We start from the raw sequence: 12,740 nt of genomic DNA, 5'->3' as shown, positions 1-12,740 counted from the left end.
CATCTTGAGGGCGCTCACGGGACACGTGCAGGTTACCCAAGGGATCAGGCCAAGCCAGCACGGGTTCATGAAAGGCAGGTCCTGCTTGACCAACCTGATCTCCTTCTATGACCAGGTGACCCGCCTAGTGGATGAGGGGAAGGCTGTTGATGTTGTCTACCTGGACTTCAGCAAAGCCTTTGACACTGTTCCCCACAGTATTCTCCTAGAGAAGCTGGCGGCCTGTGGTTTAGACAGGTACACTCTTCGCTGGGTAAAAAACTGGCTGGATGGCCGAGCCCAGAGGGTTGTGGTGAATGGGGTGAAATCCAGCTGGCGGCCGGTCACAAGCGGAGTCCCCCAGGGCTCGGTTTTGGGACCGGTCTTGTTTAATATCTTCATTGATGATCTGGATGAGGGGATAGAGTGCTCCCTCAGCAAGTTTGCAGATGACACCAAGTTGGGAGGGAGTGTTGATCTGCTTGAGGGTAGGAAGGCTCTGCAGAGGGATCTGGACAGGCTGGATCGATGGGCTGAGGCCAACCAGATGAAGTTCAATAAGGCCAAGTGCCGGGTTCTACACTTCGGCCACAACAACCCCAGGCAACGCTACAGGCTTGGGGATGAGTGGCTGGAAAGTTCCCCTGCAGAAAAGGACCTGGGGGTGTTGATCGACACCCGGCTGAATATGAGCCAGCAGTGTGCCCAGGTGGCCAAGAAGGCCAACGGCATCCTGGCTTGCATCAGAAATGGTGTGGCCAGCAGGAGCAGGGAGGTGATCATGCCTCTGTACTCGGCTCTGGTGAGGCCGCACCTCGAATACTGTGTTCAGTTTTGGGCCCCTCACTACAAGAAGGACATGGAGGTGCTGGAGCGTGTCCAGAGAAGGGCGACGAAGCTGGTGAGGGGTCTGGAACACAAGTCTTACGAGGAGCGGCTGAGCGAGCTGGGGTTGTTTAGCCTGGAGAAGAGGAGGCTGAGGGGAGACCTTATCGCTCTCTACAACTACCTGAAAGGGGGTTGCAGAGAGGTGGGTGTTGGTCTCTTCTCCCAAGTGACTAGTGACAGGACTAGAGGAAATGGCCTCAAGTTGCGCCAGGGGAGGTTCAGGCTAGACATTAGGAAAAAGTTCTTCACTGAGAGAGTGGTGAAACACTGGAATAGGCTGCCCAGGGAGGTGGTAGAGTCACCCTCCCTGGAGGTATTCAAGGAGCGTGTGGATGTGGCATTGTGGGATGTAGCTTGATGGACATGGTGCTGTGTGGTGTTGGGTGGGTTGTGGCTTGTTATTGTTGTTGTGTGGCGTGGGTTTTGTGGTTGTGTTGTGTGGTTTTTTTTTTTTTTTTTTTTTTTTTTTTTTTTTTTTTTTTCCCCCCCCCCCCCAGGTTGGACTCGATGATCTTACAGGTCTTTTCCAACCGTACTGATTCTGTGATTCTGTGATTCTGTGATCGTGGAAGGCAAGTTAATTATTTTTGATCCTTAAAAAACAGGCAAAGAGAAATAACTGCATATCATTTTCTTGGCCACTGTGGCAAATACAGTTGCACTGGTACAGTGCTTAAAGCCAAGACCCAGGGCGACTTCCTACTTGCTGGCAAGTAAGAGGGAGAAGGTCGGAAAGAGGCGCTGTGAACGGGTAACTCCGAGCAATGTCAAGGGGATAAAGGCAGACAGCTCAGGAGCTTCTACTTGCAATTTTAGTAAAAAGAAAGACTTTTTTTAAAAGTTCCCGAGTTCTTTGTGAAGATTCAGTAGTGAAAGTCACGTGAAGGAACAGCTCTCAAGCTTGAGTATTAGATAGTCCGCTTCATGAGGTGATTCAGTGAAGTCTGAGAAAGCTCCATTTGTTTTTTGTATTATTTTTGTCTGCTGTGTTATGTGCTGGAAGAAAAGCGCTTACCTTGTATGTGGCTTGGTCGTGGCAGAAATGACACTGGGATGCCGGTGCAGAATGCCGAGAGCTTAATTTGAAGAAAGTCCTTGCTCTGTGGTAGCAATTATTAGGACTGCAGTAGGAGGCATCTGGTCATGTAGACATAGCAATTGTATTAATCTAATGTATAGCAGTTAAGACGTTGCAGCTCAGTGTGAACTAGGACCCCTTGTTGTAGACAAGCCCTTAAGTATTTAAATACCCAGGTCCCTCTTACTGAAATGTCTTAAATTCGAACTTGGCCTCTGCATGGTGACTATTGTAAATTTTCCTCCTGAAACTGCATTACATTTCATTCTAATTATCACTGCTTCTGTAGGCTTAGTAAAGAGACATTAGATTAAGAAGGACCAGAGGCTGAGCGCCCACATCCTCTCCTACAGGAATTAAATCAATTTCAGTCTTATGGTATTCACACAGCTGATTTAATTTGGCCTCTTTCTCTGGATGATGGCAGCAATGTAGTAGTAGGAAGTTCTGGCCGTTATTTAGATGTGTTTTACTCCAGAGTTGTATCCATTTTGAGTGCTGTCAGGGTAGCATTTCTTATTAGCCCCCCAAGTAAAGCAAACACACTATTTCAGTAGCAAAGAAATTAAAGGTTAGTCAATAAATAGCAGTTACCGGCAACAAATTAAGATGAGAAGCGTTTTATTGTGGAAATAGGAATGAATGTTTCCCACTGTGAAATTGAATTTTTTATTGAAATCAAATATATAATTAAGATATTATTATGCACAGAAAAGGTTAGAAACCTTAACATCATTTGTCCATAAGCCAAATATTGTAGTATGTTGATATCCACACTGTGAGTTCTCCATTACTGCTCTGCCAGTAATTTCAACCTGGCATCTAGACTAAATTGTCTCCCTAGGAGCCAAGAGGAAACACAGTTGATATGTGATCTCGGGCACGGGTCTTTCTTGAATGAATAAAAGCACTGTCACATTTTACAAAATTACGTCTGCTGGTTATGTGCCGTGTTCATCTCTGAATGAGGGAGAGGGCAGAGCTCATCTAAGTTATGCCACAGATCGGTGTTCAGAAGGAGCTTGATGGGATTTTACACACTCTTGTAGCTCCATTCAGTTATGTTTCCAGGTGCATGACAGAAACTGAAAGCAAGGTAATGATTATGACGTGTCTACACAGTAATTTTAAAGTAGGTATTAAGAAACACGCACAACACACACATTGCTAGCTGTAGCTTGCTAAACAGCCTCAGAGCAGTGTATTCTGTGAATGAAGATGAGCAAACGCGACAAGCGCCTGCCATGCAATGCTGATAATGCAGTTGTCTCATCTTCTCTTCCTCTAAGCAAAGCTGAAAAGGAAGCCCAGTCCCCTGGAGCCCCCAGGCTTCCCTTCAGGCTCCGGCTCAGCCCCAATAAACACAGCTGCCGTGCCAGATCTTGAGGGTGTGTGCTGAGCCCATCCCATAATACGGTGGTTGGTTTGTAAACCCCTTCAAGATCGCCATCGGGGCTTTAAGTAGATGCATCTCGCTTGGACGTGGTATCAGCCAGATACCCTTTGCTTTGCACAGGTGATAAATCTGCAGTGACATGGGGGGAGCTGGTGCATGGTGTTCTTTCACTGCCCGGGGGCTGCAGAGCTGCCCCAGCCCGCGGTCCCCCAGGTGGGTGGCTTTGCCAGGCGCGTGGGGATCTGAGGTCGTCAGCGGTGGTGCTGCTTTCTGTAGGCACTGTGTGTGGTGTTGCCCAGGAAGCTGCAGGATTGATGGGATTTCGGAGGTGCTGCAGGACTGTTTCCCCTTGCCCAGAGTTGTGGGGCCAATAAGAGAAGGGACCTTGAAGACTCTGTTACTCGTTCCCTGTGGCTGATAAGAGTACCTATATCATGTGCTCTTACTCAAGTTGTGGAAAAGAATGCAAAACAAAACATTTGTTTGGAGCAATTATCTCTTAACATGTGAAAATTCAACAGGGGTGAATTTTAAAATCTGTGGCTAAACTGGATAAAATCATCCTTTAGGCCTCTCTCTCCTTGCTGGAGCATCTGTTGCCACCTCAGCCTGGGCTCTGTAACAGTGTGTGTTGGTTTGGTTTTTTTTTTTTCCTACTCCATTCCTCATTTCCTTAAAGAGCTGATTTATTGGGTACAAACTACAAAGCTAAGTATTTTTCAGGATGTAAGTTGTAGTGGTTGTGAGAAGGAACTAGACTATAATTCTCCCCCACTTTATTTTACTTAAGTATTTTCAGAGGGGAGGGGAGGATGTATTCTTTCCATTAGACCTCTTCTTTCTTAATCACCATTCCCTAATTAATTCCCTGGTTAAATATAAAGCAAGCACTAGCTTTGAATAATGTTTTCCTGTGTGATTAAGTAAAGAAGAATTCCTTTCTTTTGTATGATGACTCATCGCCAGGGGACCTGGAGGGAGCCTGAGGGTGGATATTTGAGACTTTCGTCCCAGGTGCTCTTGTACCTTTGAGCTGTGTTGGCTGTCAGTCCAGAGGTGAGAGGCAAAGGTGATATCACATATCAACTGCACACAAAGAAAATTGTCTCTCTTGTGAAACCATGTACAGCTTTGGTTCCTCCTGGTGGAAAACTGACTCTGGCTCACGGAAATGCAAATCTCTAGACAACATGTAGAGCTAGGAGAAACCTAAATTGTTGTCCCTGCTAGCACAGTGTTGTCTATAACCATCTTTTATTGCAGGATGCATTTTCTTTGGTGTCCAAGCTGACCCAAAAATGTACCCTTTCTTTTCACCCAGCACCTTCTAGTTCCTCTCCCTGCACCAGTTTGCAAGCCTTTGACTTGTACCAGTACAGCTGGGTTGGGTCACACCGTAAACCATACGTCTCAAAGAACTGAGGTTAAAAATGAAAGGCTCTGAAACAAAAAAGGAGGTTACAGTGAATGAGGGCACGGCAAAGAGGCAGGGGAGGGCAGGGCAGGGTTTAAGTTGCCCAAGCTTATTTTACTACTGAAGAAACATTGTCTAACTCTACCCAGAGAATATGACTTTTATCTACCATACTAGCTTATGGCACTAAATTTAAGCTCATGGTATTAATTTTTAGCTCAAATGGCAGTTTTAATAATGATTCTGGGTTCAAATGTTGCTCGTAGCTCAAGATGAGAAAAAGAATACGGCTTTATTAACATGGCAGCAAGGAAAACATATGGAATATGTTTCATATAATGACATGAAAACGCCTGTGAATTGACTGCCGTAACAGTGAAGGCTCCAACATGTAATCTCTGGGTGTTGAAAAACAGGCATTTAAAAATACCCTTGGTTTTGATAAAAAGTTCGGCAACCGAAATCCTACTGATTTTTTTTTTTCTTTCATTTGTTTTACAGGCATTTCCCTGTATTTCAACAGGAATTTATGGTAAGTAAGACCTTAAATGTTGCTTATTGCTTATGCAGTTTTTCCTATTATTACTATTTTAAACGTATTTCATGTTGGATGTCTCGTCAGCCATTTTGGCTTGTGAATCTATTGACACTGTGTTGAATAACAGAGACCCAAGCCTTTGGCCGTGACTGGATACTAGTGTGCTGATCAGTAGGGTACTGTTGTACAACCCTTAGCCCGTGAGCCAAGGCCCACAACTGTGATTATGCTTCTGCAGCTCTGGTAACTCTTAAACACACTGCTGTGGCTTCGGGGAAAAACAGGGTTTTGGCAAAATTTTCCATCCAGCAGGCAAGCAAGCAAGACTCCTTAATGCCCAAGACTGGGCAAAAAGTATGTTTTCCTCAAGCAAACTTGCTAAAATAAGATGAAATTGTCTTAGCTCCCACATTTTTAGTTTATTAATTTACATGCAAATTAATACCGCCTGAAGAACTGGAGGGAAAGGGTTCTTATAAAAGTTCATCACTTGCTTTGTTGTAATGTTAAGGCAATCCATCACTAATAGTCAGCTGCTCTTTGGTTGACATTGTGGAAGAAGTGGGCATGATATCTCAAGGAGGAAAAAGACAAGCTGTTCAACATTTGGAAAAAAATGTGGAGACAAAAAATGTGGAGACGTTTATGAGAGGACATGCAAATTTAAAAAAAATTCTTTTCATTTAAAAATAACGTAGGCTGATTTTTTTTTTTCCTTTCGTTTAGGTTCAGTAAACGCATACAAATGGTGGTAGGTTGGATTACTTGTACAATTCAAGGGTTTTACAGAAACAAGCTAAGCAGCAATAAATAAAAAATGCAGTCATCACGTACCACCATAGTATGACATAGCTGCTGCTGCATGAAAATAAAATATGGTAACTTTTAGATAAGTTAATCTGAGTTTTGACTAATCAGATACTGCAGATGCAGGGGAAAAAGTGACAGGAATATTTAGTGTTGTTTCTTCTTTTTCAAGGACCTCTTATTTAAAATTGATTGTTTGATGATTGTAAATTTGAATTAGGCTTCCGAAGGTAGAATCTAAATTACTTTGTGTGCTGTATCCTTTTCTGCTTTAACTGCACTTTCATTTTTGCAGAAGAACATGTGGATGCTGTTTCCACAAACACTAGAAGTCACTGAATGTGAATCAGGTTTCAGATAAAGCTCTGCCTTGGTCCTCAGTTCAGGTCCCCCTCTTGAACCTTCAGGGAGCGGGGGGGCGGAGGTCCCTGTGTTTTATTTCTGGACTCTTGGACTAAAATCTTGATCTTTAAATCTTAACATAGACACATTTTTGTTATTAGTTTACAAAAACAGGCAAGGCATGGTGTAAATATATGGAAATTACTAGTAAGTGGACTGTACAAATAATAATAGTTCATTTTATTTTAGAATTAACCTAGTTAATAGGAAAGGTCTCAGCAGGTGAGGAATATGATTTCCTGAAATCAGTAAAGAAAGTTGGAAAGGGTCTCTGGTAGGAATCTTGAGTTTTCTTTTCCTGAGGGTAACGGATGCTTTTCTTGAAGTTAGCATTGATTTTAACTGGAAAGCTGTGGCATAACTGAAACATTATATAGTGTGGCAGATGCTTTTTCAGTAATTGTTTGCTGTTTTCACCTTTGGAAATGAATTAAGGCACACTTCTGCTAAAATACTCTGGGTTTCTGAGGCTGCTTTTTTGTTTGTTTGTTTTGGGAATATAATCTCTAATTGACTTTACTGTTTACGTTTTAATAAATACTTTCGATTCCTCAATGAAAAAAAATACTTAGCTTGGGGGAGAGGAGGAAGAACCTGCTTTCCAGGCTCTGATGTACTGCCTGAGAGTAGTAATTAAACAGGCAACCCTGCATCAGGCTTCAGGTGCCAATATTTTCAAGAATGTTTGATAGCATAATTTTAGCACTGCAACTGCTATCTGATGTGTTTGAGGTGTAAAGTACTCCCAAAACCCGCAAAGCCATGGTTTCATCTTTCTGGTTTTGTTGGGTTTTTCCTCTCTATACATGCACATTCCTTTAGATAAAGTCAATGTCTAGACAAGCGAGTAGATCAACTTCATTCCTGGTGGCCTAGCTGATTATATTGCTTTATGCATCATGCAGTTAACACTGGACTATCCCAATAAAATGTTATTGAAGGAACATGCAGCCTTGATTTCTCACCTCAGATCTGTATGAGCAAATGCTGTCCCTTCAGAAACCCTTGGCTGAGAACTGAGTTTCACCTCTGAACGGAAGTGGACAAATTTGCGAGAGATCAACTGAGTGCATCCAATTTAAGAATCTGGACTGCGTTCTGCTCCAAAATCTTGTAAAAGCTTAGATTGCTTCCCTGTTCTATTATTATTAGGAGAGGGTAGTCACAGTTCTCTGGAGAGCAATCCTATCCTATTTGCATGACTCCCATAAAAAGGAAACTGGGAAGAAACAAGCAAGCAAGCACCTTACTGAGGTTTTGGCTAAGGGCAGATTGCTTTTCATGAGAGGGTGTTGGATAGACGAAAGGTCTGCCTTTCTTCCCCAAACACTTTCCTGACACTCTGTCTCCACCCATAGCACTGTGGATGTTCCAGCTTGAACGAGTTAAAACTTTGAGAAGGCCATTTGCCATTAAGGCACTGTGCCAGGAGTCAAAACTTTGATTTTAACGTGCTCCTATTTAAAGAGCACTGGCAACAAATTCACTCATGAGGGATCTTTGTTTTCGAAGTCTGATAGGTTCAAATGAGGGATTAAATCTTTAAAAAAAAAAAAGAAGAGGAAAGCAACCAATGCTGAATGTTTGTAAGGTCTGCAAAACAAGTAAGGGTCTACCCACAGGCACTTTGGAGAAGAAAAAAAAAAGAGGTGTTATTTTTTCCTAAGAGGTCCCTGTCACCTCTAATATGCTTATAAACTGATAATCAGTCTAAGAAAGCAAAGGTTGTGAAGACTCATATCCCCACGCATCCCTGGGTTACTCTTTTCTGTTGCAATAAATGCTTTCCTTTATAACAAGGGCATGAAGTTTCACAAACAAAACTGCTTCAGGAGGAGTACCGAGGACTTGCGTCACTCCCGTATCGTTGGGGAGGTACTGGAGTGTCAAGCAATGGATCCTCAGTAGCTGTTCAATACAACTCAAACATGAGTGAGAGTGCAATCTTAGCCTTATCACAGCTTTTCTGTAGGCCAGCTAGATTTTTAAGGGGTTTTCTTACATTTTGTCTCTTTTCCCTTTTTCAAAGCAATTTTACTATCTGTTTAAAAAAAAATTAAAAAGTGATAGAAATAAATCTACAAGACAAATCTGTAGTCCAGAGGGTAAAAAGTGTTATTTTAGGCTGTAATGTGTCAGATTTTCACCTTATTCACAGTGAATCACCATTTACACATCTACTTGCCCCGTAATTACCATCTTGTTATGTCTGAGGTACTGCCAGAAGGAGGATAAAAAAAAAAAAAAGCTACTTTCTTCAGTAGATTTTATGGAAGAGCACCTCATTATCATGTCTTTAAGAAGCTATCCACAAATTCTGGAGTTTGCAGCCTGCAAAGTGAGCAGGGATATCTGATATGGTGCTACAAACCGTACGAGCTGCAAAATTAAAACAAGGCTCTACAGATGGATATGAGAATACAGGAATTTTCATGTTTGTCACAATACTCTGTTGAGAGGTAATTATGGGGTGGACTACATATGGAAGGACTTGAAGATATTATGGTCTATGCATACCTATCTGTTACCTTCTTACTGTTATTTTACAGTAATAGAGGGTTTGGCTTCTGTTCCTAGATATTTATGTTGGCAACATAAACAAGACTTTAAATGTTATTTTAAACTGAAGGTGGGGGGGGGCGGGGGAAGGAGAGAGAAAAAGATAAAACTTTGAGACATCTCCAGTTGGTATTTCTTTTTGTCTATACATCAGTATAGCTGTATGGTTTACCTTAGCTTGACTTTCACTAAAATGATATCATCTATCCTTTCTGATGAAAAAAAGACAATGGCAGCTCTCAGGTTTTGTTATGAATGTATATTTGCATTTCTTTTAAAAACACAGAGAGAGAAAAAGTTAAAAAGAGTTAAAAAGAGTTAAAAAGACACTAAGAGTCATGGAAGTGCAGAATGTCTGCAGTGATTTAGGCAGTGGAAACACCCAGGTTCACCACATTTTGAACACCTTTATTACATTGGAGTAAGACTTGTTTCTTTTGGAATCGGGACACTTATGCTTACTTGTAGCTTTTGGCCTGGTCATGGCAAAACATTGCAAGGTTAAATTTATTATGTGTTGCTAAAGGAGAGTCTGAAAAGCAAGCTTAGAAAGCAAGGGGGAAATAAAAGTAAAGTATGCAGTGTGTGCAGGAACAGAAGCATATACATTCTCAAGACAGGATGCAGGGGAGGTAATACAGATCCTCTGCTCTGTCTTTATCTGGGGAGAGAGGTCCCTTGGTCTAGTGCCAGCTCATGTCACAGCTGTCCTGACCTCCAGCATGTCCTCCTCAGTATCCAAAGAATGATTCATCCTGCCAATCTGCAGAGGGCTGGGAGCGTATCCATCAGCTCTTCTCCCTGTGAGGTGATCTGAGATAGATTATAACAAGGGATTAACAGTCAGGTGCACTACTGAAGGATTATAAAAGCCCTCTGAAAATCTGAGTGAGAATGTTTTCAAAGGCAGAATAAATTGCTGACACAGGGCTAAAGGTTGAGGCAATCTGTTTCCATCTTTCCCATCTGTTTCTTCTCGTTTTCTGTTGGCGTTTCATTCCTAAGATACGTATTTCTATAATGACCAATTCTAATAAGGCTTGCGCTATCATCTTTCCAAGGAAGGAGTTACCCTCAAATTTTTCAGGGCCGCTATACACAAACGTATAATAAGTAACGATGAAGCAGTCTTGTATTTATCTCCAGTCTGGTGCTTTGAGTCCCTGTAACAATCACAATGGCCTGATGCTGTACGTGATCATTGGCATTTGAATATTGTGATGTCAGTTACGGTGACCTAGGAAAACGGATATTATCATATAAATTCTCTGTGGTTGGGGAAAAAAAAATAAATCCTGTAGGTCAGATAAAGAAAGCTCCCATTAAGAAGAATGTCTCTTAACTAAGCCAATTTTTTAACCTGATCAGCAGCTCCTCATCCCTCAACTCAGACTGCATCAACATTTTTGACACTACTGTGTGGTTTTAACAGTCATTTTTTGTAATTCATTGGGAAGTTAATTGCACTTTATTTACTCTGTAATTTGTGTAATGTAATATTTTAGTGAAAATGTGGATATAGGATAACTCGTCTGCCGATGCTTCTTTTGGGACTGATCACCAGTTAACTGAGATTATTATTAAAATTAATAATAGTAACAGCTATGAAATGACTATTATAATATTCAAGTAATCCTAGAAATCTAATTACTACTTGTATAAAAAATTGTTGCATGCATTATTTAACAGTGTTCTTATTTCAGACAGTGTAGTGTCCATGATACTAATTGGTCTCTTCCCATATTTTAAATACTAAAAAAATTATTACTGGAAAGTGTAAATCGATGAGCTCTCAACAGTCTAAAATTAACATTCATATGACATATTTAGCAAGGAGAAGCTCAAACTTGATTTCAGATGAGAGACTTAAACTCTCTTTTTCAGTGGAAATTGGCATTTTATGGATATTGTAGTTAGACTAGATAGAATTTTATCTATTCTGAAGTTCTTGCTGACTGGTACAAATTACAGCATTTCCCCTGAATACTAGAGGACAAATCCTGTCCTTCATTGAAATGGCGTTTAGTGACTGTCCTTAAAAATTTCCTTTCGAAAGCTTAGACTTTTGAGCACTGAATACTCAGTTGCTTCATGGCCTCGCTTTTTGTCTTTTCCCTTTTCATTTTAGGAAGAGATAGAGAGTCTATGCAGTTACTTTTTTCTTTTTAAAATCGGCAGAAGCATGAAGTACTTAAGGCTTTGTGAAGCCTGGAAAGCCTGGCTCCTTTCTTAGGCTCACTGCTCTGAGTTTATATTTGCATATATTAATTGCCCCCTTCAGTCTTGCGACTTCTGCCCACACTCTTTAACCTCACTGTTTTGGTTCTACTTTACAAGAAACAATTGTTTGTGTGCTCTATTGCTCTAATTTCATAGCGGCTTACATCTTAAAGCTCCTAGCATGGCTCATGTCTAGTTGCTTTTGCAATAAGCTATATCAATATCTGCAAACTGTTGAAGAAAAGCCAGTGACCTCTTCAAAGGCATCAAAAACACGTTGTGCTTTGGGCGCTTTCCCCCTTTTTCCTTTCACTTTTTATATTAATTTTTTCCCAGGCAAACTATTCTGCAAAGCATAAAAGAGATGGAAAAGATCTCTGGTATTCAGAAAACATATTGCTGATATCACAAACAGGGCTTCAGCTGGTCAGATATAATGTTTGTTTATGATATTTGTGGGTTTCCATTCAAAGAATTAAGAATGTCTCAGTTACCATGATGAAAGTTAAAACTCTGTGTTGTTATATACCAACAGTATCACTTAATTCCCTTTTCTAAATTTTCCTGGCTGATGTCAACAAGATAATCTTACGTGTTTGTTCTATGGCTTTACAATCAGGAAAAGTTAAAGCTCTTTGAAGCTAATTTGTTAAGAAATGACCTTAAGTAAGAAAATAAAGATATACGGACCTTGTCCTGGAGACATTAAATTAACATGATACATGAAGTATAAAATACTTCTTGGTAAAAGGCCCAATTATCGCTATCCAAAATTTTTCTTTCATGTAATCTTACCCCTTCCCCCAGAAAAGAGCATGCCTCTAAAACTAAACTTGGACCCCAGTCCATTAGTGAATTCCATGTATTTATGGAAATAATTACTTTGCATTGGCTTTAATGAGTGTGGAACATACCACAGCATCGTGGAAGAAGCCAGCAGCAGAAGGATGCCCAAGTTCAAAATGATGCAGTTTCACTTTATTTAGCTTTAAATGTATATAAAGGAATGAACTGGCCCAAGATAACTTAAAAATTACTGTCTCAAAGAGTTGAGGCTACTAGCAACTAGTCTAATTGTTTGGATACCTATTCAGACAATTAAATCAACCAGTTAAGTGTGTATATTGCTATTCATGACTACTTTTCTACATTTATTTTTCACCTTGAGAAGTCAGCATTCAGAAGCAAAGACAAAGATGTGCTCCCTTAGGGTTCTTTGAGGCCCTGAGTAACCTCAACCAAGTTTGAAATTGTTCCTGCTTTGAGCAGAAGGTTGGACCAGATGACCTCTGGAGGTGCCGTGGCCCTTCCAACCTGGGGTTTTCTGTGATTCTAAGCTGCTTAGATGTTTTCTTCATTGACAAGCGAGATTCATATCAGGGAATCGCACCATTACCTCAGATTGCTTGGTGAGATCTCATCGGGTGCTATAGCAAAGCAGGTTTTCTTTGCAAAAGAA

The 12,740-nt window shown here is 41.0% G+C and overlaps 1 protein-coding gene across 4 annotated transcripts in view; it reads left to right on the top strand.

Annotated features, from left to right (window-relative positions):
- MACROD2 (mono-ADP ribosylhydrolase 2) overlaps positions 1-12,740 on the top strand; it is an 884,404-nt gene that overhangs the window by 587,946 nt on the left and 283,718 nt on the right. For all 4 annotated transcript variants that reach the window (XM_059828569.1, XM_059828570.1, XM_059828568.1 and 1 more), the window contains exon 7: positions 5,257-5,287. In XM_059828569.1, the coding sequence (XP_059684552.1) occupies positions 5,257-5,287 (31 nt within the window). The remainder of the gene's footprint in view (positions 1-5,256; positions 5,288-12,740) is intronic.

The sequence above is a fragment of the Gavia stellata genome, chromosome 23, assembly GCF_030936135.1.
Source record: "Gavia stellata isolate bGavSte3 chromosome 23, bGavSte3.hap2, whole genome shotgun sequence".
Taxonomy (NCBI): Eukaryota; Metazoa; Chordata; class Aves; order Gaviiformes; family Gaviidae; genus Gavia; species Gavia stellata.
The sequence above is the reverse complement of the archived record's forward strand: the minus strand, read 5'-3'. Positions and strand labels throughout refer to the sequence as shown.